The 26250-nt window shown below is 40.3% G+C and overlaps 1 protein-coding gene across 2 annotated transcripts in view; it reads right to left on the bottom strand.

Moving 5' to 3' along the window:
- Nucleotides 1–26250, bottom strand: part of NLN (neurolysin) — a 103493-nt gene that overhangs the window by 63226 nt on the left and 14017 nt on the right. Inside the window, exons 2-4 of one of the 2 annotated variants that reach the window (XM_086361966.1) lie at nt 8437–8714; nt 8128–8333; nt 1174–1433 (exon numbers count right to left, since the gene is read on the bottom strand). In XM_086361966.1, the coding sequence (XP_086218092.1) occupies nt 1174–1433; nt 8128–8159 (292 nt within the window). In that variant the 5' untranslated portion in view covers nt 8160–8333; nt 8437–8714. The remainder of the gene's footprint in view (nt 1–1173; nt 1434–8127; nt 8334–8436; nt 8715–26250) is intronic. The other variant, XM_086361965.1, reaches the window with a different exon arrangement.

Below are 26250 nucleotides of genomic sequence, written 5' to 3'. Positions count from 1 at the left end.
ATTCAGTTATAGCCTATGTTCTTAGAAAGCCCAGTTACCACACAGCCAAGATTGTTTAGGCATAATTATCCTACAAAATTCTTTGAGATAACTAGCATGATTCTTCATTCCTTATAATTCAAAGGGTCTAATAGTTATATTGGGGGTTTCCCAGGTTGGGCAGTGGTAAAGAGTCCACCAGCAATGCAGGAGATGCAAGAGGTGGGTTCGATCCCTGGGTCAAGAAGATCCCCTGGAGCAGGAAATGGCAACTTTTTCCAGTATTCTTGTCTGGAAAATTCCAGGGACAGAGGAGACTGGTGGGCTGCAGTCCATGGGGCTGCAAAGAGTCGGACATAACTGAACACACAATAGTTAGATTATAAAAATAATATATTTTAAGTGTAGGAAATATGGAAAATAGAGAAAAGTATAAAGAGTAAATTAAAAATCAACTATAAACTTAGTACCCAAGACATTGGACATTATTAAAATTTGTTTTCTTTCTCTGTCCTTTTAATGTTACTAAATACTACTCCTAAACATGATTTTAATGCCTGCATACTGTTACAGAGGGTGAATATACCATAATTTATTTAGCTATTCTACTAGTTGACACTTAGCAGTTGTTTCCAGGCTTCTGCTATGATAGAGTACCTGTTTATACATAAATTTATACATGATTTTTCCTATATCTGATTATTTCTTAGATTATACCTAAATGGGGAATTAATTATCGGGCTAGGGTATGCACTTGTTAGGGCTTCCCTGATAGCTCAGTTGGTAAAGAATCTGCTTGCAATGCAGGAGACCCCAGTTCAATTCCTGGGTCAGGAAGATCCACTGGAGAAGGGATAGGCTACCCACTCCAGTATTCTTGGGCTTCCTTTGTGGCTCAGCTGGTAAAGAATCCGCCTGCATGTCTTAAAAAGTTTTGATAGATATTGTTCTCCAGAATGCAGCTGTAACAAGAGTGTATGTTTTATAGCACCTCAGGCCACATAATAAAATTTTTTACCTTAGGTAATATAATTCTAAGCAATTATGAATCATTAATCATTTAAGCAATTACAAATCATTATGTAAAAATCAATGTCTTGTAAAATTGGAAAATGAATTGTTGAGTCGGGAAGCATAAAATGGTTTATGATGCCCACAAAATGAAATATTGATATGTTTTTGCATCCTACTCACCTATATATTTCACTTCTATGTCTGCGAGTGCCTGCAAACAGTTCTCGTAAGTTACCTCCTTAATGTCAAGCATTCCAATAGCATCGTACACCTGTTTGGTCTGCGAGATGAGCTCCTCAGTTCTTGTTTTGATTTGCTCTGGTGAAAGATCCCATCTTAAAACATTCCTACCAGCTGCCATATAGGAAGACATTGCCTGAAGGGGAGACATCTCTTCTCTTCCTAAAGTCATTTTGAATAAAATTCTGGAACCACCAACTCTAAAAAGAATCAGAAAAGGATAAAAATTAGGCACTTTTTTGGTCCAAAGTCAACAGACAAATGTGTATTATTTAATTAAATTTTAAATTAGAAAGAACTTTTTACTCAAATTGAGCAAATTTCTTTCCGGTGAATACATACTCATGAAACTAAATGCTCTTGTATTTACTTGTTTTCTTGACTAGTTACAGAGTTAATGGAATTTGGACTTCCCAAACACTGAATTACTTATGTAACTAAATCAGAGAAATAAAGTTAGGTGTCAAAGATATATTATTGATAATCGTCCTTTATAAATTAAAACAGTAATCTTTCTTATGTTAATGTTTACATTTTTCTCTTGCTAATATTTACCTACTATGTATGTAAATTCAATATTTTGATATTCAGGAAGGATTTTCAAAATTATTTTTATATTGAACAATTTAAAAAATGTATTACTAAAATTTCATGTTAATCAACTATGTTGACTTGAATTTATGACTTAAAAAATAAAATCTGGTATGGTATTATCCTAAAAGATAAAGGGGAAAAAATTAAAAATTATACCAATCCTTTAACCCCTTAAAATACTGAAACAAAAAATTGATGGCATATGTTTGCATATATAGTTATAATATGGAATTCTAGAGCTTATAAATAAAAATATTATAATAGCTAACATTTATTGTGTTTAGGTACTGTACTGAATGCTTTTCAGTTAAAACTCACAATAACCCTATGAAGTAGATATTGTGGTTATTTTTCTTTAGCCAAGGGGGTCACTAAAACACAGAAAAGTTAACTAACTTGCCCAAGGTCACACAGCTGGCGATACAGTGAGAGCTAGAATTAAAAACCAAGAAGTAGAGAGCAGGAACCTACTCTCTTAACTAGAATACTCAACTTAATTCCTATTATCTTACAAGACCCCAAAACGACCTTATGATGTGGGCAAGACAATATTCCCCTTTAACGATGATGCAATTGAGGCTCAGAAAGGCTAAGTGACTGCTTTAATGTCGTTTGTTCAACAAATACTTACAAGCATGCGCTATGTCTACTCCTTGTTACAGGCACCAAAGACACACAGGCAATTGACTGGGACCCTCCTATTTATAACATATATAATTTATAATACAGGGAAGACAAATCGATTAATAGGCAATTGTGCTACACTGAGATGAGTTTTATAGGGTAAACAGGGAGAACTCTGAAATATCACAGAAGGAGCTTTTCTAGAAAGATTTTCTAAAAGGAACAATAAGCAAGCCAAGATCTGAACAATGTATAGAAGTTATCCAAAGGTAAAGACCGTAAGGAATGAAAAATCTGAAAAGCTTAAGTACGGACTTGAGAATGAAGAGCCTTGGGAATCACTTAAGAGCTCAGACCTACTCTAAGGGTCATGACAAAGTCACTGAAGGGTTTCAATCAGGTGAGAGACGAGAAAAGGTATGTGTTTTAAACTAATCACTCAAATTATAATGAGTTGAAATGTTTAGAAAAGAGGGCTCATTCCAGAGGAAAGCTGTGATGGGAACTGGGGCACAATATTATGGAATACCTCACTAGGAAATGGGGAACTGGAGTGACTTAGAAGATATTCAGGAAATAAAATCACTATGACTTGGTACTGAACGTATTTTAGGAAGAGGTGAGGTGGTGTCTAACCTTCTCTCTTGAACTACAGGGACAGACAGAGGCACCATTGCTAAACTAGGGAAGTTAGACAAAGGAGGAGGCTCTCTGGTGGGACACAGAGACATTCAGTTTTGGATGTGCCAAGTCTGAAGCGGCGGTGGTGCAAGTCAGCAAAATTCACCACTGTTGAATGTAACTGGAGTGACATGGGTGGTTGAGCTGGCCCAGGGGAATCTGCGGAGGGAGAACAGACCAACCGGACTCTAACTCCAGTCTAATCATTGAAGCGGAAGGAAAGAGAATCAAGTAGGAAGGGTTCAAGGAATTGTGAAAAGTGAACACTGAAAAAGGGAGGAGTGAAGGACAGTGTGATGTATGAATTTCAAGAAGACAGAAAGTCTCTGTCGAATTCAGCAACAGGAATGTCACGGATGACTCTGGCAAGAGCAGTGTCAGCCAGGTGGTAGGGGTGGAAGTCAGATTACTATGACTGAGGGTATGGAGGTGAAGAACCGGAGAAGAGTGCACCTCAGCAACTCTCCACGGAGCTGGCTGTGAGAACAAGGAGACTGAGGGGTGTAAGGGGCTGAGACACAGAAAGGTACATTATTAACAGAGGAGAAGCCTTAGCCGTCTGACCCCCTTAACCATCTCTCCTAATAACTGAGGTCTCCTACGTGAAACATACTGGTTGACGGTTATACTCAAGACTGGCAGACTATTTTCCAATGTATTTCCACATTTCTCCTTCAACCAGCTGAGTTGTATATTCACCAAGAGTCAAGTTTATTTGTTACAAAACTGTTGATACTTATTATACTCATTTTCATGTAACTGAAGTATTTAACTGATTAAATGTGTGCCAAAAGAATGATCTGTTGTTTAGGTCAATACCTTGGGAATACTTTAAACAGGACAGTTACTAAAAAGCCAACCAAAAAACTACTGTTAGAGAAGATTTAAAACAGAATTACAAAGATTCAGCAGGTTTCTTAACTTAGATTACTTATGTGTGTCTGGAGTGTTCTTGCTTCACTTTAAAGAGACTGAAACTGGAAATGAAAAATAATGCATTTTTGGGTAGAGTTTACTCAAGGACAGTGAGGAATGCGGATCAAGTGATTCACATTTAACAAAAAGGCCTTGCTCTTACATAAAAATATTTTAAAATACTCATTTATGTTCTGTTTGAATATATTATTTGAACAATTTGTCATTTTTAATGATTCCGTGTGAAACCAGTTTTTTAAATTACTTATTAAATGACATCTGGGTTTGGTTTGGGAAGATCCCGTGGAGAAGGGAATGGCAACCCACTCCAGTATTCTTGCCTGGAGAATCCCATGGACAGAGAAGAGCCTGGTGGGCTACAGTTCATGGGGTCACAAAGAGCTGGACACGACTGAGATGGTGACTGCAGCCATGAAATTAAAAGACGCTTGCTCCTTGGAAGGAAAGTTATGACCAACCTAGATAGCATATTCAAAAGCAGAGACGTTACTTTGCCAACAAAGGTCCATCTAGTCAAGGCTATGGTTTTTCCAGTGGTCGTGTATGGATGTGAGAGTTGGACTGTGAAGAAGGCTGAGCGCTGAAGAATTGATGCTTTTGAACTGTGGTGTTGGAGAAGACTCTTGAGAGTCCCTTGGACTGCAAGGAGATCCAACCAGTCCATTCTGAAGGAGATTAGCCCTGGGATTTCTTTGGAAGGAATGATGCTAAAGCTGAAACTCCAGTACTTTGGCCACCTCATGCGAAGAGTTGACTCATTGGAAAAGACTCTGATGCTGGGAGGGATGAGGGCAGGAAGAGAAGGGGACGACAGAGGATGAGATGGCTGGATGGCATCACTGACTCGATGGACGTGAGTCTGAGTGAACTCCGGGAGTTGGTGATGGACAGGGAGGCCTGGCGTGCTGCCATTCATGGGGTCGCAAAGAGTCGGACACGAATGAGCGACTGATCTGATCTGATCTGAGCGGCTTTCACGCACTCACTCACTATTAAATGACATACGAAAGTGGAACTTCCCTGGCGGTCCCATGGGTAAGACTGTACCTCCACTGCAAGGAGCATGGGTTTAATCCCTGGTTGGGGAACTAAGATCCCACGTGCTGCATGGCTGGCCAAAAAAAAGGGGACATATGGAGCAAGGTGCTAATGGAGGTAGGAAGAAGTGGCATATGTCCCTGGGCAGAGCAAATTGTATGAGATAGGAAGAGAGACTGTAATTTCAGCAAAATCAATGAAACAGGTAACAATGTAACAAGTAGTTAAGTTCAGATCAGTTGCTCAGTCGTGTCTGACTCTTTGCGACCCCATGAATCGCAGCACCCCAGGCCTCCCTGTCCATCACCAACTCCCGGAGTTCACTCAGACTCACATCCATCGAGTCAGTGATGCCATCCAGCCATCTCATCCTCTGTTGTCCCCTTCTCCTCCTGCCCCCAATCCCTCCCAGCATCAGAGTCTTTTCCAATGAATCAACTCTTCTCATGAGGTGGCCAAAGTACTGGAGTTTCAGCTTTAGCATCATTCCTTCCAAAGAAATCCCAGGGCTAATCTCCTTCAGAATGGACTGGTTGGATCTCCTTGCAGTCCAAGGGACTCTCAAGAGTCTTCTCCAACACCACACTTCAAAAGCATCAATTCTTCAGCGCTCAGCCTTCTTCACAGTCCAACTCTCACATCCATACATGACCACTGGAAAAACCATAGCCTTGACTAGACGAACCTTTGTTGGCAAGGTAATGTCTCTGCTTTTGAATATGCTATCTAGGTTGGTCCTAACTTTCCTTCCAAGGAGTAAGCATCTTTTAATTTCATGGCTGCAGTCAGCATCTGCAGTGGTTTTGGAGCCCCCAAAAATAAAGTCTGACACTATTTCCACTGTTTCCCCATCTATTTCCCATGAAGTGATGGGACCAGATGCCGTGATCTTAGTTTTCTGAATGTTGAGCTTTAAGCCAACTTTTTCACTCTCCTCTTTCACTTTCATCAAGAGGCTTTTTAGTTCCTCTTCACTTTCTGCCATAAGGGTGGTGTCATCTGCATCTGAGGTTATTGATATTTCTCCCGGCAATCTTGATTCCAGCCTGTGCTTCCTCCAGCCCAGCATTTCTCATGACGTACTCTGCATATAAATTAAATAAGCAGGGTGACAATATACAGCCTTGACGTACTCCTTTTCCTATTTGGAACCAGTCTGTTGTTCCATGTCCAGTTCTAACTGTTTCTTCCTGACCTGCATACAGATTTCTCAAGAGGCAGGTCAGCTGGTCTGGTATTCCCATCTCTTTCAGAATTTTCCACAATTTATTGTGATCCACACAGTCAAAAGGCTTTGGCATAGTCAATGAAGCAGAAATAGATGTTTTTCTGGAACTCTCTTGCTTTTTCCATGATCCAGCGGATGTTGGCAATTTGATCTCTGGTTCCTCTGCCTTTTCTAAAACCAGCTTGAACATCAGGAAGTTCACGGTTCACGTATTGCTGAAGCCTGGCTTGGAGAATTTTGAGCATTACTTTACTAGCATGTGAGATGAGTGCAATTGTGTGGTAGTTTGAGCATTCTTTAGCATTGCCTTTCTTTGGGATTGGAATGAAAACTGAGCTTTTTCAGTCCTGTGGCCACTGCTGAGTTTTCCAAATTTGCTCTAGTAAAAACAATAGATGTCTGAATTTAAGAAACCAAAGATTAACCCTGATAAGAACCAGGATATTTTCCTGGAAGTGGATGGCTGATATAAATGAGTTGAAGAGTGCAGAGAACCGATAGCCCAGTACTGGACAGACGGTCTTCGGGAACACTGGAGTCAGCAGTCTGATGGCTGGGCCTGGGAGCAGAAAAGAAGACTGAACCAGAAATTAAAATCATCAAAGAACTGGGGGGACCAGCCTGGTGGGTGGGAGAGGACATCATAAGCAGGGTACTGTGAGCCTCAAAGGCATTTTTATGCCGTGGTGAAGAGGTACTGGCCTGTGAGCAGAGCTGGAAGATATCAACCTTTCCTCCTTACTTTGTGATATGCCGTGTAGAAGAAAGAGGGATATGCGGAAATACTTTCCTCAGCTGAATGGATTACAATAAAGGTTAGGAGGAGAAAAGAGGATCCAGAGAAAATGAAAAAATGGAGGAGTCTGTTTCCCATGGGACAAGGGCTCTGGCAATAACAAAGGATGAGTCCAAGTACGACCAATAGCTAAGCATGTGTTTTTTTTTGTCCAGCTATTCACCTCTTCCCCTGTGTGATCATATACATGCTTTCTTCCCAGGGCCCATGCATCCCCGACCCTCAGCACTGCTGTGAGAGAAAGGGGTCTCATTCCTCCTGAGTCTAACTGAGCAGGCTGTTGTCCTTGACCGCAGCTGGCATCCATCTTAGAGAATGAGTGGAACCTGACTTAAATGATGAAATAAACACTGCGACTAGAAGAATAAAGGAAGGAAACCAAATATTTACTGACATCACTGATCCCTTAGATCAACTAATTCTGAAGCCTGACTTAGAGCTAGACTTTCCAGTTATGCGAGTCTACTGTTGAAAGCCAGTTTGAATGTGGTTTTATGCTATTTGCCTCAAACAGGATCCTGGCTGAAAAGGGAATGAAAACTGATAAAGAAATGAGCAGAGAAAAAAACAATAAATGAGCAGAGAAAAAAACAAGATATACAGAGGTCAGAGTATAAGACCTTCCAAGCCCAGAGGGTCTCCCAGGCTTGGTGGTGGCCTAAAATAACAGAGATGTGAAATGTAGTGTGTTGGCTGAAAATTTCCAAAATACATATTCCCACAATCCCTCATGGATACACAGAACTGAGGCCTTGAAGGAGCGAGCCATGGCCCTGATTGGTTGGACTTCCAAGGAAGCTGCAGGACAGATGAAGAGGCTGGCCATGGGATCACTGAGGTAAGGAATAGTAAGAGGGACAGTGATGAGTAAAACGTAAGATTTCTACATCCCAATGCCCTGCTCCTTTCACCACTCGTCTTAGTACAAACCAACTACTATGGACACGTTTCATTAACGTTAAATAGCTTTAAAAGAAAATTGTGTCAAACATCTCACCGATATGATGACTTCCTCTGGTTTTCATTCATTTCCTAACATTTATCGAAAGATGGAGTGTTTGGTCACAGCACACCTGATCTTAACTTGGTTAAACTGATGAAGATGTCAGCAGCTCTGTCTTGGCTGAATGGCTGTACCCATGATCACCCCTGTATGGCTTCCATGGCAACTAACAAGAAGCTACTTTAAAGTGCAATGATTTCCTAAATGTAGATGTGGTAAGAAGAAAGGAACAGAAGTTAGAGATCATGATTTCATGGTCAACAGAACACATGAAAATTTTAATTTTATACCTTCTTTTCTTACCGTCTGGGATTCTGTCGTAGTTCCATTCAGGATTTATAATTCTTGTTACTGAAGAAAAGGGATGGAGACAGAAGGAGTCCCTAATACTTCTAACTAAAACATTTTGATCTATTGAGAATTTTTCTCCCTTCATTGTCTCTGCTTTCTCTCGTCCACTGTTTTTTCGCTGAGTATCCCTTCTTTGCTCCTTTATTATGATTTCAATCTCATTCAGTGCTTTGGATGCTGGTACCTTGATCCCTTCCCTTCAGTGTCTCCGCAGCCCCGGGGAACTGCACCTGGGGAGGAAACCAGTGTGCCCGCCGTCATTCTAGCAACTGCGCTTGTACCCTTGAGGATCTACTGAGGATTTTTTATTGACTTTTTGCAACTGAGAGCTACAAAATTTGAAAGCAGGCAACACACCGTGATCTTGTCTTTCCCTACAGGAGTTATTACATGCAGTTATGTGAACACGAAAATCTAGATTAAATCCAAGATTCCCACAGTCTAATTAAACTCTAGCTTTCCCGCCTGCTCTCCACAAACTCCCAGGCTATTATTTCAGTCCCAACCACATCTTCATTTTCTCCTCTGTCTTTGAAGCACTTTCAACACACAGCTCTGAATTTCTAACCAAGAAATAATATAAAATACCATAATAGAATTGACAGGAAGATGCATTTACTGGGACTCTGGTCTCCTGTGTCCAAACACCAAATATTTAGGTGAAGAAAGCAAGCGGCACAGATTTTGACTGAGATTACCAGGCTTAAGAGTTTTGTTTTGACAAATGAGCATGCCATTGTTACTGTGAGTTAATAATTGTCTGAAAAATTTAGGAAAATATTTTATGGAATGTATTTTCCGAAATGTTCTGATTGGGACTTCCCTGGTGGTCCAGAGGTTAAGAATCCACCTGTCAATGCAGGGAACACGGGTCCCATCCCTGGTCCAGGAAGATCCCACGTGCCACAGAGCAACTAAGTCCTCACACCACAGCTAGAGAGAAAGGTCCATGCACTGTGAAGAAAGATTGCGTGTGTTGCAACTAAGACCCAACAGAGCCAAAAATGAAGAAATATTTTAAAGAAAGAAATATTCTAATTTACTGGGTTCATTTTCTTTTGAAGCAAAAAGGCCTCCACGTCCTTCCACAGGGTGTCTTTGACTGTGTCAGTTCATACAGATCTGAGCTTGTATCACCTTTTAGCTGTGGCATCTATTTTAGACACAGAACTAACTGTCATCTACTTGTTCAATTGGCTGGTGTTGTATGCCAAATCAGACTAGGACTCTTCTAGCACAATAACCATTGTACTCATCTGGTGTCACAACCCTAGCATCTCGCTGAGCACACTGTAGATGCTTTATGTGTTTGAGACGAGATGGTACCGACACGGCTGAAACATCATCACAACACTATCTCCCTTCATTATCACAAATAAACATCCATACAGGAACGTGTGTTTTATTAGGGCCAGGACTAGTGTGAAACTCCATGACGTAAAATGTCACAACTTCCACAGAATTTATATTTAATCCATGCTCCCATCCTTTTCCTATAGTGTTCTAGTTAACAGTTTGCATGGCATTTCCTGAAATTTGTCCCAATTCTTTAAAATACTTGGCAAATATTCCCAGTATTTACTTTGGAATTAATGTTTCTCTTCAAGCTATGAGGGCTGCATTTCACCAACCTCTCAAATGGAATTTCTGTGTCTCTTTTAGCTAGTTCCTTCTCTGGTTATTTTGTCAGAACCATGCCTTTTCAATCTTGATTCCCACTAGTCACAAAGTTGTCTTTTTCAGCCATTGATCTAACTAAATCACCCCCGCCTTACAACTTAGAAGCCACAGCTCAAGTCCAGGCTCCTTTCAGCAGAGCGTACGGGACTCCTTAATTTTGGATTTCATCAATGCCAAATCCCAGCCGTGCAACTCCTCAAGGATCGCCTGTTCCTTTAGGCGCCTAGCGTTCTTCTACCTTGAAGCCTCGAGCCAGGCAGCACGTTATCCCTTACATCTATCCTTTCTAACACAGTAGCCACATGTGGTTATTTAAAGTAAACAAAATAAAAAACGTAGTTCTTTACTTGCATTAGGCACATTTCAAATGCTCAGTAGCCACCATGGCAAGTGGCAACCATACTGAACAGACAGAGTATATCACCATCAGAGCAGAAAGGTCTAAACGACAGTGCTGCGCTAGGTGATCTCCTTTCAGGAATGAGAGTATGCCTGTATCCTCCTGTTGGTATCCTTTCTCTTTTCAACTCGTAAAGCAGTTCCCTGGTGTCTTCTTTGGAGCGAAGAAAGAACAGAGACAGTGAGGGAAAGAGGAGTTATTTACCGAGCAGTTTCTATGTGTCCGACTCTTTGCGACACCATGGACTGTATGGTTCATGAAATTCTCCTGCCAGAATACTGGAGTGGGTAGCCTTTCCCTCCTCCAGGGGATCTTCCCAACCCAGGGATTGAACCCAGGTCTTCCGCGTCGCAGGCAGATTCCGGCTTCCCCGGTGGCTCAGCTGGTAAAGAATCCACCTGCAATGCAGGAGACCTGGGTTCGATCCCTGGGTTGGGAAAATCCCCTGGAGAAGGGAAAGGCTACCCACTCCAGTATTCTGGCCTGGAGAATTCCATGGACTGTATAGTTCATGGGGTCGCAAAGAGTCAGACACAACTGAGTGACTTTCACTTCCTATGTGTCAGGCAATGTTAAAAACACTTATTTAATCCTAACAACATTCTGAGAAATACGTCTGAGGAAGCACTATTTTGAAGAGCATCAGTGCAGTAAAAAAGACTTTATAGTTCTTTCCACAAGAAGCAGGCAGGGCCAAAAGACACCAACAATACAATTAAAATATAAAAAACACTTCTTATGAGATTGTTTGTGTATGTGTTACTCACTCAGTTGTGTCCAACTCTTTGTGACCCCATGGACTGTAGCCCACCAGTCTCCTCTGTTCATGGAATTCTCCAGGCAAGAATACTGGAATAGGTTGCCATTTCCTTCTCCAGGGGATCTTCTAGACCCAGGGATTGAACCCAGGTCTTCTGCATTGACAGGAGGGTTATTTACCACTGAGCCACCAGAGAAGACCTTAGACCCATATATCTAATACCTGCTGGATCACTCCACTTGGATGTCAATGGTCACCTCGAATCCAATTATGTCTAAAATTAAAGAGACCAATCTTCCTTAGGTCCCAGAACTAAACTTGTCTTCCTCTTGTACTCCTAACTAGTAAAAGGGGTATACTCAATGAATATCACCAGTGTGCATTCAGTTGCCCAAGTCCAAAACCTCAGACTCTACAGATGTCTTCTGATCTACTTTCCAGACTCTCTGCAGATAATCTTAAAAGGTAAGTCTGATCATGGTGCTCCTTCAGTGGCATGGTTCAGGATCAAGTTCTGACTCCACAGGCTTCAGGATCAAGTTCAAGCTGCTTAGCGTACAAGGACCCCTGGATCTGTCCCCTTTCCATGGCTTCCTCAACCGTCTTTCTGCCCTTAAATCTCTGCTCCAGGCCTAAGTAACTACTTTCACATCTCCTGAAATTGTTAGGCTCTCTTCAGGCCTCTGCAGTGTTTTCCCTCTGCTTGGAACAAATTTCTTCTTCCTTACCTGAGAAACAACACCTCTTCCACATCTCATTTATCTTTCAGAACTCAGTTCAGACTTCTTCTCAGGAAGGCTTCTTTGATCACCTCCAGCTGTTTTAGAAATTCCTTCTCTGTGCTCTTAATCTATTCTACATGTCCAGTGAACAAAAGCACTCATCACACTGAAGACTACTCACCTACACATCCAGCTCTGTCGTCCATAGACTGAGCAGAGACTGGGTTCTAGTGATATTTGTGGACCCCGAACCTATCATAGTTTGTGGTACATGTACATTTTAACTGTGACAAAAAACCCCAAATTTTTCTCTTAAAGTTATTTGGTTAGTATTTTCCTTCTATCTACATGTTTAATATAAAAGTAGTTCCATCCGAGAGTGTTTAACTTCCATGGAGCATTATACAGGTCCCTATTTTGCATGTAGGGGATATAGACCAGATAGAAGGGCTTCCCAGGTGGTATGAGTGGGAAAGAACCACCTGCCAGTGCAGGAGACACAAGAAATGCAGGTTTGATCCCTGAATTGGGAAGATCCTCTGGAGGAGGGCATGGCAACCAACTCCAGTATTCTTGCCTGGAGAATCCCATGGACAGAAGAACCCGGTAGGCTACAGTTTCATGGGGTTGCTAAGTGTTGGACATGACTGAAGTGACTTAGTGTGCACACACTCATGTAGACTAGACAGAATGGCAAACATTCGATACTCAAGTATCCTGAATACTGCTAATAATTTTTCTTCTGAATGAACTGTTGCCACTGGGGAATCAGATTCAGGACTAGTATTCACCAGCTAGTTATTGAGCCTCCCAGTTTGCATACTTACATCAGGATTGCCAGAAGAAAACATCAACAACCTCATATATGTAGATGATACCATTCTAATGGCTGTAAGCAAAGACAAACTAAAGAGCCTCTTGATGAAGGTGAAAGATGAGAGTAAAAAAGCTGGCTTGAAACTCAACATTCTAAAAACTAAGATCATGGCATCTGATCCATCACTTCATAGAAGGGGAAAAACTGGAAGCAGTGAGAGATTTTATTTTGTTGGGCTCCAAAATCACTATGGACAATGACTGCAGCCATGAAAGACCCTTGCTCTTTGGAATGAAAGCTATGACAAACCTAGACAGCACATTATAAAGCAGACACATCACTCTGCCAACCAAGGTCTGTATAGTCAAAGTTATGGTTTTTCCAGTAGTCACATATGGATGTGAGAGTTGGACCATAAAGAAGGCTGAGTGCTCAAGAATTGATGCTTTCAAACTATGGTGCTGGTGAAAACTCTTTAGAGTCCCTTGGACAGCAAGAAGATCAAACCAGTCAATCCTCAAGGAAATCAACCCTGAATATTCATTCGAAGGACTGATGCTAAAGCTCCAATACTGTGGCCACCTGACGCAAAGAGCTGACTCATTGGAAAAGATCCTAATGATGGGAAAGACTGAAGACAAAACGAGAAAGGAGCAGCAGAGGTTGAGATGTTTAGACAGCATCACTGACTCAATGGACATGAGTCCGAGCAAACTCTGGGAGATAGTGAAGGACAGGGAAGCCTGGCGTGCTACAGTCTGTGGGGTTGGAAGGAGTCAGACATGACTTAGCGACTGAACAACAACAGCAACAATAGCCCCTAATGAAGTTAAGCATCTGGTATTTGAGCCACTAGTGTTCCAGACAACAGCTTTTTCATTTGCAGACCTTTTAATTTGACTTAGGATCAAATTGTTTTATGAACAGAATGTTCTGGAATTAAATGCCTTAGAATAAGTCAACTTTAAAAGCAAACAGAGAATCACATTCTTGGCCAAGATCGTTTCTTCTGATGTTTTTTAGTGGAATTAATGTCCAGAAAGACCATTCCAGCTTGGTTTTTAAGTTTACAAAAAATATAATTAAAATACAAAAAATGGCACTTATATCTCTACTTAGTCCCACTTTCTTTCTCTGAATTTTAAAGAAAGATGTGTCCCCTAACCCATGGTCTTCAGCTTTTGAGTCCTGTAATTTTCTCATGTTCTGACTACACTGCCTTGTTTATCACCGATTCTTCTATCAAAAGCACTCTGGCAATGTCGCTTTTCTGCTTTCCTAGTCCTTCCATTTTTCTGACCATTTCTTCTTAGTCTCCTTTGCTGGCTTCTCTTCCTGTAACCATTCAAAATAGTTGGGTGTTTTCCCATGAGTCCATCCAGATGTCAAGATGGGGCTCCAGACCCTTATATATCTCAAATGCGACACGTTCAAAACTTGATCTTTCTCCTGGATTCTCAGCCTCAGTTTACCACTCTTCACCTATGCTCCTAAGCTAGCAACTGGTCACACATGTAAATGATGAGCATCATCATCACCCCTAATATTTAGTGAAAGTCTATTAATATGCCAGGCACTATACCAAGAACTTACATGCATTTTCTTATTCAATCCTCCCAACCAGCCAAGAGGTAGGCATTATTAATACAATTTTCCTGGGCAGAGAGAAATAGCATGCTCAAGGTCATACAGCTGGTATGGAGCTGGAATTTAAACCCTAATTACAAAGCCCATATTCTTAACTACCATGCTATATTCATGTTGCACCTGAATCTTAGAAAAAAAAAACCAGATTTGTCACCATCTGCATCTTCCTGATTTTTCCACCCTGATTGTAATGAGGAGAGAAGGTAGGCAGCTAAAGCATATACACTGACATCACTTGTCTGATCTCTCTGTACCACTCTCTGAAGGGCTGCTGCCAGGACTGTGGAAGGGTGCTCCACTTCAGCTTTCATCCATCTCTGAGAAACAGACCAAGCAGGCATGAGCACCTTTTTGTTACCTATGTCTAAAGAACTGTTGTTGTTGTTCTGTCGCCCAGTCACGTCAGACTCTTTGTGACCCCATGTACTGAAGCATGCCGGGCCTCCCTGTCCCTCATCATCTCCCAGAGTTTGCCCAAGTTCAAGTTCATTGCATTGGTGATACCATCCAGCCATCTCATCCTCTGATGCCCTCTTCTCCTTCTGCCTTCAACCTTTCCCAGCATCAGGGACTTTTCCAATGACTTGTCTGTTTGCATCAGATGACAAAAATACTGGAGCTTCACCTTCAGCATCAGTCCTTCCAGTGAATATTTGGGGTTGATCTCCCTTAAGACTGACTGGTTTGATCTCCTTGCTGTCTACGGTACTTTCAGGAGTCCTCCAGCACCACAGTTTGAAGGCAACAAAAGAGTAAAACAACTCAAACTGAGACAAGCTGATGGTGACACTTTGCACTCAGGCCTCACTTTTTCCAGAGTCCTTTGATTATTCTTAGGTAAGCAAGTGTACCACTTGATGAAGTGTATGCCTAGGAAGTTCCAAATGCTTTCTTAAGGTACTCAGGCAAACCAATAATATACATTTCTTGTAAACAAGGCTCAGCTGAGGCATCCTATGCAACGAGTGCTAGTTCTTTATTGCCTGGTGATTTCTCAGGTAAAAATACTGATTTGTTACCATCCTCTGTGATTATGCCTCCATTGCAGATTATATCTCCCACTCTCAAAAGGGCTCGTTACAAAGGGCTTTCCCATGAAATAAATTAGTTGATTCGCTCATTCCTTTAGTAAATACTGAGATTATGAAGATGAATAAGATCACAGTTTCTGCCTTTCAGCTTATAGACTTGTGAAGAAGAGACACAGAGATAGATGAGAACATCAGGCAGCAAATTTTATACAAATAAAGTGATGGGGAAATTTGTAAGACAGAACAAGTAACTCTGCCTTGGGGAGATTCTTATATTTCTAAGCATGCACACACACAACCGTAGAACTTGGTTTTCCTCTTTCTTTTATATTCTTTGTATAAAATACTTTATTATTATTATTAGCTGTCAGTAAACAGCTAATAGAATTTATACAGAATAGCTTGTGCTCAGTCGCTTCAGTCGTGTCTGACTCTTTGTGATCTGATAGACTGTAGCTCAACAAGCTTCTCTGTCCGTGGGATTTTCCAGGCAAGAATACTGGAGTGGGCTGCCATATCCTCCTCCAGGGGATCTTCCCATTCCAGGGATCAAACCAGTGTCTCCTGCATTGCCAGTGGATTCTTTACCACTGAGCCTCTGGGGAAACCCCTAGAATAGCTTACTTTTATTTTTATTTTGATTAGTATTTGTGGAAGGTCTTCTAAGTATATTCTAGGAAATGTTACTCACAGTAGTTACTTATAACTTCTAAATCCTAAGTTTAATGTTTTAGGGTCTATATGTCAACTGCATCTGTAAAATCTGAATTGAAAATTTTAAAAATAAATGATACTTCTCCTGAAGAGTGTTTTGGTCTTTTTTTTTTTTTTTTAGTTCTGTTAGGAAAAAAGCACAAGTTTATAAATTAAGCTCCTCTACAGTACCTAGTACTTGGTAAATATTCATTGAATGAATTAAAATCTGTGTGAATACTGAATGCCAGCCATAGGTTAGTTGGAAATCCACTAGGATGGCTGAGTGATCTGTTCTTCCCAGGCCAGGCCAAGAATGAAGACAACATCTTTCTCATTCGACTAGAAAGTAAGCTCTTTGAGAATGAAGACCGTATCTTAGTTGTCTTTTTACTTTTCGGCAACTGTGGAAGAATGTATCGGCACACAGCATATATGTTGCAACTGTTAAATCAAGTATAAGAAAGCAATAAAAAAAATCTAAATTAGCCTGCCTTAGAATGATTAGTAAATTCAGCCCCAACACTAAGTAAATACGGTGATAAAGCAATCAAGAGAAAGAGCTAGGATAATAAAGTTGCTGAAGAAAAGTAATTAAAATAAGGGATATATCATAAAGATACTTTGAGTCATGGACAGATTATCTACAGGACATGCCAGTATACTTAGAAAGCAGTCTTATGATTCAACTGCTCTTGCTTCCACCTGCTGGCATAGGAAAGTAATTTTTAGATTGGGCAGAATATGTTAAGCAGCTCTAGAAAGAAACTGTATGAAAAGTTTGAACTTTCAAAGTACTCTTGAAAAGGTAACACTACACGTCCCATAAACAGCCATTTACAAAAAGGTACACTATGAACTCAGCTACAAACATACTGAATACAGAGCAGAATTATCCTAAAAATGGAGATATTCCAGTGGTCTTTATTCTGAGTACTTCTAGTAGCTGATAAACTCAAAAGCATTATTCATTTTCTCTCATTATGTCATCCCATTTTTATATTCACAAACATAGCACTTAAATTTGATGACTGAAGTGACCAGGGAAACAATAATGGTTCAATCTCCATCTTACACAGTGAAAACATACTATTTGGAAACAGCACCACATATAATCTCAGTGTGTACAATTTCCTCTGTCAACAAGGGTTAAGAGTAGACCCAATTATATTATATGAAGGCTCCCCTGGGAATGAAGGACCCACTTTCAACTCTTTCTTAAAATGTTAGGGACCCATTTAAAAAAAATGAAAAAAGGTAATTTTATTTTAGATTTTGGAATGTAATGGAAGTAAGTTCTTGTTTCCAAATTTCATTGCAAATAAATGAAAAAAGGACTCTTCAAAGTCATCTTTTCCAAGAAACAGGAATAAAAATGAAAAAATGTTTAAAAGAAATGGCTTAAGGTCTTATGAAGCACTGTGATACTAGAGATGTTTGTAATATTTCTACTTTTAATAAACAGAACTTTAAGAAAAGGTTCCTGTCACTCAGTTTATATAGGATGAAATAGAAAAGTGGCAGATTCTGAAAAATAAGAAAAAGAATAGAATAATAGTCAAATTGACTTTCTTCTAGTTTTGTGTGTAGGACAGTGGTTTCCTCATTATAAATTTTAAATAAAGTTATTATAAATGGACACTCAAAGACTTCTTTTCTTACATCTTTTAATTGGCTTAAGAAAAGCCACCTGAGACTGTGAAGCATCTAGAATAGAGTGCTGTGTCACAAATGAAATCAAGACTTCTTCAATAATTCATTAGTAAAGGGTCTACCACATACAAGGAAAACCACAACTCAAAAAGACATTCCATCTTTATTTCTCTCTAGGAGGATGAATAAATTGCTTCTGGCACATTTTATTGGTGTTTGGGGCATACTTTTCAGAATTGAAATCCTTAATAAATTACTCAGCAGAGAGATTTCTCTCCTCAGTACATTATTTAATACTTAGTCTTTTTTTGGGGTCATCTACGCATGGGTTTTGTTGAGTGAACAATGATGTCTAAATCCTCTTCCTAGGCCTGGGTAATAACTAGCTTGCTTTTCTTTTTAAAGACTGGTTCAACCACAAATGAGTGTTCATTATTTTCACATGTGACAATGGTATTGTGGTTATATATTTTTGAAAAAAATTTATCTCAGAGCTATATGAAATACTTACTATTAAAGTGACAGTGGGCATATGTTTCAAAATAATTGGAGGAGGAAGAGGTACATGAAAAGAGTTTGGCCATGAGCTGACATTTAAAATTTTTTTTAATTGGAGGATAATTGTTTTACAATGTTGTGCTGGTTTCTGCTGTACAACACGAATCAGCTATAAGTGTACATATATCCCCTCCCTCTTAGACCTCCCTCCCACCCCTTCAGGTCATCACAGAACACCAAGCTGAGTTCCCTGTGTTATATAGCAGCTTCCCAATACCTATCTATTTTGCACATGGTAGTATATATATTTCAATGCCACTCTCAATTTACCCCCCTTCTTCCCCCACTGTGTCCACAAGTACGTTCTCTACGTCTGTGTCTGTATTCCTGCCCTGCAAACGGGGTCATCACTACCATTTCTCTATCTAGATTCTACATACAATGAGCTGACAATTTTAAAGCTAGCCTAATTTCATGACTTTTAGTTATGACTGAAAATTTACACACTAAAAAGTAAAAAAAAAAAAAAAAAATAGCTCTAGTTGCTATTCTAAACTCAGACACGTGATTTGAAAAACATGATAACTTAACATTTAAAAACCCACACAAGCTGAGAAGCAGATTAAAAGGGATAATAAATGGAATAAACCCCGAGAGAAAATTAAAGCACACATAAGAAGAAACTAGAGGGACTTCCCAGGTGGCACAATGGTAAAGAGTCTGCCTGCCAATGTGGGAGATGCAAGAAATGCAGCTATAATGCTTGGGTGGGGAAGATTCCCTGGAGAAGGAAATGCCAACCCGCTTCAGTATTCTTGCTTGGAAAATTCCATGGACAGAGGAACTTGGTGGGATATAGAGGGTCCCATGGGACCACAGAGGGTCAGACAGGACTGAGTGCGCATACACTCACGCAAGAAGAAACTAGAGCACAAGATATATTTGACCAGTAAATAAAGATTCATAAATTCACAGTTGGAAGGGGCCTAAAAAATCAGATGGTTTAAATTCTTGAATTCAGAACAAAGCTCAGTGATATGAAGTCAGAAGTATTCACTGCAGATACAGTGAATGTTACATTATAAATGGATTATTAGAGAAGCTTCAAAGGGATACCACTTTCTAGTGTATCTACAACTTCAGGCTGACAACCTGGAGCACAAGTATTAAGACGGCTGGCTTGCTACATCATCGAATTAATGAATAAGCCTCTAGTTGCTATTTGGCCACTACCATCAATAAAAACTACAATGTCAAACGTTTACACAGCAGTCACTGCTTTACATATATGAACTTATTTAATCTTTGAGCAACACTGTGTCAGAGATTCTATTATCTTCATCTTTAGAAATGAAACTGAGGCACAGAGAGGTCAAATCACTTATCTAAGATCACTCATCCAAGGTAACTCCAGTGTCAATGCTGTTAAATACATATCAGCAATCACACCAACCACTCCGGCAATTCGGCCATTCTCTTCAAGTTACCCATAGTTTTTAACCTAATACTCATTACTTTTCTTGATATCCCCCTGTCCTAATTGAGATAGGCAGAGACACAGTCAGAGGACACGGTCCACGTGGCTCTGTGTTGGCCCACGCCATGTTCCAATTATCCCGCTGGTCTGGTCCTTCTTCTAGGGGGAACTCAAATGTCATTTACTTTTGTGAACTTGAAAGTCGCTCAGTTGTGTCTGACTCGTTCCAACCCCGTGGACTATGCAGTCCACGGAATTCTCCAGGCCAGAATACTGGAGTGGGTAGACTTTCCCTTCTCCAGGGGATCTTCCCAACCCTTTAAAGCTACTCTTTAAAGCAGAGAAGCGAGTTTCCTCACCAATAAAATATAAAAATATATTTTATATATTTTATAAAATATAAAAAAAAATGTTCTTAAAACATTTCCTAACAAAGATAAAAGATGAATTGCCAACCTTAGCTTCTTGAGACTTGGAAGTCACACTGAAAGCAAAGGAAAGCACCTACTTGAATATAATATAAAGTCATTTATGTACTTACGAAGCCTCTAATTGTATCCATGCACTGTGCTGTTTTTTTAATCCATTATCTCATTTAGTCATTATTCTACAGACGAAGAAACCAAGGCAGAGAAAGGTTGAGTTAGTCCTACTAGAGTCACACAGCAAAGTAAGCAGCAGATCTGGGATGTGAACCAGGTAATCTCATTCCAGAGTCTGAAATCTTAACTGTCAATATTTACTAAGCTGCCTCTTTTGACCTATATTATTTTGTGTAAGCCAAACTGCTGCTTACTGATAGAATAATAGAGTTTCAGAACTGGAGGTCACCTAGACTCAATCTTTCTACAGCACCCCCACAAGCCTTGGTGAAATGAGGGTGAGGGGAGAGAGAGAGTCTAAGATGACCATGTTGGTTTTGCCTGGATGTGAGTGATAGCTAGAGAGTTCGGGAAAAGTAGAGTTTCTTTCCTTTTCTTTTTTTGGGGGAGAGTGAGAAGGTTGGGGACGTGGGAGGCTCACTGACATTCAATTTTAGACATACTAAGTTAGTAATGCGGGTGAGATATCCATATAGAGATGTGGGGTATGCATTTGAGCTCAGGGGAAAGTGACCACAGAACTAGCTGCTGAAGATAAAACATGAATAAGGCCTCAAGGACCTTACTGGCTAATCTGGCAGAAAAACATGTTAGAATGAATGTAGCATTTATTCATTGATCATATGTGTATCAGGCACAGATAACAACAATATAGTAAAAATGAAATTATAGAATTACATACAAGATGGACAGAAAACCAATACTCAACTCAGACTGAGGAATCAGAGCAAGCTTCTTGGGGAGGGGGCATGAGTAGGAATTATCCAGAAAAGGATGGGACGGCGTGTGAACATAGAATAGAGAATAGAGCAAGCCTAGAATAGAGAACAGGATCAGCAAAGGCCCATTTTCAATCACGGGTTTAGCATACTACAAGAATTACAATCCATCTAGAAGTTAGAAATGGGAATTAGAAATGAGGTGGAGAGGCTGATAGGCAAGATTCCACAGGTTTATTTATGTCATACTGGAGACCTCAAACTTTGTATCAAACGCAATGGGAAGCCTTGAGTGGGAAGGTAAGATCTTTTTTTATTTTTTATTAAAGTATAGTTGATTTGCAATTACGTGTTAGTTTCTGGTATATGGTAACATTATTCAGTTGCATATATATTCTTTTTCATTATGGTGTATTACAGAATATTGAAGATATTAATAGTTCCCTGCGCTATACAACAGGACCTTGTTGGTTATCCATTCTACACAAGAGCTTGCATCTGCTGACCCCACACTCCCATTCCTTCCCTCTCCCACGCCCCTCCCTCTTGGCAATCACAAGTATGTTCTCCATGTCTGTGAGTGTGTCTCTGTTTTGTTCATTTGTGTCATATTCTAGATTTCACATATAAGTGATACCATTGGGATTTGTCTCTTTCTGACTGACTTCACTTAGTATGAAGGTTGGACCTCTAGGTCCATCCATGTAGCTGCATATGGCATTATTTCATTCTTTTTATGGCTGAGGAATGTTCCACCGTATATATGTAACACATCTTTTTTTAAATCCGTTCATCTGTTGATGGACATTTATAGATGAATGGATAAAAAAAGATGTGTACATACACAAAAAGATGTGTATATACAATGGAATTATCACTCAGGTTGTTTCCATGTCTTGGTTATTGTAAACAGTGCTGCTATGAGCACGTGTGTGCATGTGTAAGACCTATATTTTAGCTAGGTACTCTATCAGCTGTGGGAACTGGGAAAGGTCCATTTTAGGAGGCAAAGGAGAACCAGTTAGGAGGCGTCAATTCAGATAAACAACTAAGTTAAAGTGGTAGTAGCAGTAGAGAAGGGAACAGTGGGTTCAGGAAATATCCAAGAGGTAAACCTGGCAGGGCTTTGTGAAAGACAGGATGTCACAGTTCCTAGTTCAGGTGGGTTTGGCGGGGACAGTAGCAAACGAACATAGCAAACGTATCCTTGAAAGCAGAAAACACAAGGTCAGGTTTGGGGAAACATTACTAGGTAAGGTTGATTTTTAAGGGCCTATGAGCTACGTCAGGGTGTTAAACCGTGGTGATCTGGCAATTGGAAATATGAACCTAAAGGCAAGGAGAGGGGTTCAGGTGGGAGACACAGCTACAGATGTCTTCAGATGTACAAATCTTTGAATGGACTGGGACCTCTCAGGACAGTATGTAGATAAGAACACTGGGGAAGTCTGGAAAATGTAGGGTAAGGAAAAGTGCATACCTAGTGGGTTGAGGGAATGTTTCAGATGGAAGTGTGTGTGGGAGAGACTCCAGCATGTATGTCTGCTCAAGGAAAGGTGTCCGAAAAGAGATTTACAGCAGAGAAAAACTAGAGTTTGAGAGGCAAGTGTCAGGAAAATAAAGCTTGAAAGAAATTTGAAGAATGTTCATAACAGAATAAAATTAGGAATTTGTTTCTCTTCAAATCAAGAAAGAATGTGTGGCCAACGGTGTGAATATTACATGGAGACTGAGCAAGGCAGGACTGAAAAGTCTGCACTGCACTTGGCAACTAACACCCCAGACCTAGAGTGTCATCTGATTAGCAGTTCCTTCCTCTCTTGTTCTTCGGCAGCCACATCAAGCGGCTGATTCACACTGAAACTGAAAAACAAGTCAAGGTTCTAAGTTTTTCCCATGGGCTGCTCTTACATCATCCTGCTCTCATACAGATGATGTGTTTAGCTTACATATAAGATTTCATCTTGGGATACTATTAAGATTCTCCTCTTTAGAATGGTGTCCCAGGGAGTGGAGATCCTCAGGAATTCTAAGTTTTCACTACTAAGGTTTCACTGGTAGGTCTTTATATCCTGTTCCCAGTCACTGATAAAGCATTTGTAACTTTCAATATCCATGAATATACACAGCCCTTGAATTACAATGGCTAGATTTAAGATTTTTTGACTTATGATGGTGTGAAAAGCATTCCATAGAAACCATTCTTCAAACTCTGAATATTTACCTTTTCTCAAGCTAGCGCTACACGGATGATACTCTGTCATGGAGCTGGGCAGTAGGCTGCAGCCTCCAGTCAGCCATGTGATCGTAAGTGTAAACAACCAGTACACTTACAATCATTCTATACCCACACATTTCTATTTCTCACCTTCAGTATTCAGTAAATTACACGAGACATTCAACACTTGATTATAAAATAGGCTTGTGCTAATGTAAGTGCTCTGAGAATGTTTAAGGTAGGCTAGGATGACGTGACGATGTTTGGTAGATTAGGTGTATTAAAAGGATTCTGACTTTTCAACTTACTATGCATTCATCACGACGTGACCCTGCCATGAGATGAAGAAGATCATAGTCAGTTCTTAATTATCCAGGTCCTTAGAACTACTTTTTTCTACCTTGAATGGCAGGGAGAAAATTGTAAGTTACTATGTACCCATTGTATCAACCACTGTGCCAGATGCTCTCATCTACATTAGTTCCTGCACGCCTTACAAAAATTATGAGAGGTAGTAAATGTTATCTTTATTTTAGGACTGAAGAAACTGAGGCTTTGTGAGATTATTTAAGCATCTAAAACCAGGTCAGCCTCCAAAGTCATGCTGTTTGCACATTCTCTTTTCTCTTTTTTTTTTTTTTTGAGGGGTGTAAATCTCTATACACTGAACTTTGTTCTTTTTCCAGCTTTACTGAGCTATAATTCCCATAAAACACAGTATAAGTTTAAGGTGTAGCAACATTCTTTTTCTTGGAGTCATTTCATTAGTTTTTAGCATGTTTGCCTTGGATACTCAACTTACTTCCATGTGCCTGTTCCTAAATTCTGGCAGATAGTCTTAGGGGAAGGGAACTCCCTCTCCCGGGCTCCCTATGTCCAGGTCCTACCTTCAAGGACCAGTTATGACTTTGCCACTTTCTTTTATCCTGAAAGAAATCTCTCCTTCCAATGAACTCCCATATCAACTTCTCTATTACTCTCCAGGGCACTTATCACCCTCTATCTTGGATTCTAATTATTTATGTATGTGCCTTATCACCCTTACTAGCCTGTATTGCCTTGGCCTTTTCAGTTCAGTTTGGTTCAGTCACTCAGCTGTGTCTGACTCTTTGCCACCCCATGGATTGCAGCACGCCAGGCCTCCCTGTCCATCACCAACTCCTGGAGTTTACTCAAGCTCATGTCCATTGAGTCGATGACATCCAGCCATCTCATCCTCTGTCGTCCCCTTCTCCTTCCACCTTCAGTCTTTCCCAGAATCAGGGTCTTTTCAAATAAGTCAGTTCTTCAAATCAGGTGGCAAAATTATTGGAGTTTCAGCTTCAGCATCAGTCCTTCCAATGAATATTCAGGACTGATCTCCTTTAGGATGGACTGGTTGGATCTCCTTGCAGTCCAAGGGACTCTCAAGAGTCTTCTCCAACACCGCAGCTCAAAAGTATCAATTCTTTGGCGCTCAGCTTTCTTTATGGTCCAACTCTCACATCCACACATGACCACTGGAAAAACCATAGCTTTGACTATACGGACCTTTGTTGGCAAAGTAATGTCTCTGCTTTTTAATATGCTGTCTAGGTTGATCATAACTTGGCCTTTTAAGAAAGATCAGAATAAGAAATAGCCCATAAAAATCTACTTATACACATATATAATACATATACTATGTAAGTATTCACTGCATTTACACAATTTCCCCTATATCATGCACATTTCACCACATGAAAATTGTATCTCACAAACAGTACCAGGAAAAACTCTGTTCCTGATCATTTTTAATGATATGTTTGTTTTCCCTTTGTCTTTATTGCCAGAAAGCTCACATTATAATTCTGAACCCAGTTAGAAGAACTAGACTGATCCTAATGTTTAATTTTTTTTTGCCTAGTATTCTTTTCCCTTTATTAATCTTAAGGTGTATTTTTTAGGCAAGCGATCATGAATTAAATATGATAAAGAGAGGGGTACATAGTAAATTTCAACAAGCAAATACAATCTAAGTCCATTGCAAATAGAACCTAAGTTTGTTACATCTACATTCCTCGTGGTATGTAGCACAGTTCAGTTCAGTTGCTCAGTCGTGTCCGACTCTTTGCGACCCCATGAATTGCAGCATGCCAGGCCTCCCTGTCCCTCACCAACTCCCAGAGTTCACCCAGACTCACATCCATCGAGTCAGTGATGCCATCCAGCCATCTCATCCTCTGTCGTTCCCTTTTCCTCCTGCCCCCAATCCCTCCCAGCATCAGAGTCTTTTCCAATGAGTCAACTCTTCACATGAGGTGGCCAAAATACTGGAGTTTCAGCTTTAGCATCATTCCTTCCAAAGAAATCCCAGGGCTGATCTCCTTCAGAATGGACTGGTTGGATCTCCTTGCAGTCCAAAGGACTCTCAAGAGTCTTCTCCAACATCACAGTTCAAAAGCATCAATTCTTCGGCGCTCAGCCTTCTTCACAGTCCAACTCTCACATCCATACATGACCACAGGAAAAACCATAGCCTTGACTAGACGAACCTTTATTGGCAAGGTAATGTCTCTGCTTTTGAATATGCTATCTAAGTTGGTCATAACTTTTCTTCCAAGGAGTAAGCATCTTTTAATTTCATGGTTGCAGTCACCATCTGCAGTGATTGTGGAGCCCAGAAAAATAAAGTCTGACACTGTTTCCACTGTTTCCCCATCTATTTCCCATGAAGTGATGGGATCGGATGCCATGATCTTCGTTTTCTGAATGTTGAGCTTTAAGCCAACTTTTTCACTCTCCATTTTCACTTTCATCAAGAGGCTTTTGAGTTCCTCTTCACTTTCTGCCATAAGGGTGGTGTCATCTGCATATCTGAGGTTATTGAT

The sequence above is a fragment of the Bos grunniens genome, chromosome 20, assembly GCF_055505025.1.
Source record: "Bos grunniens cultivar Pamir isolate PY7600 chromosome 20, Bosgru_T2T1.0, whole genome shotgun sequence".
Lineage (NCBI taxonomy): Eukaryota > Metazoa > Chordata > Mammalia > Artiodactyla > Bovidae > Bos > Bos grunniens.
This window is presented reverse-complemented; position numbering and strand designations above follow the sequence as displayed.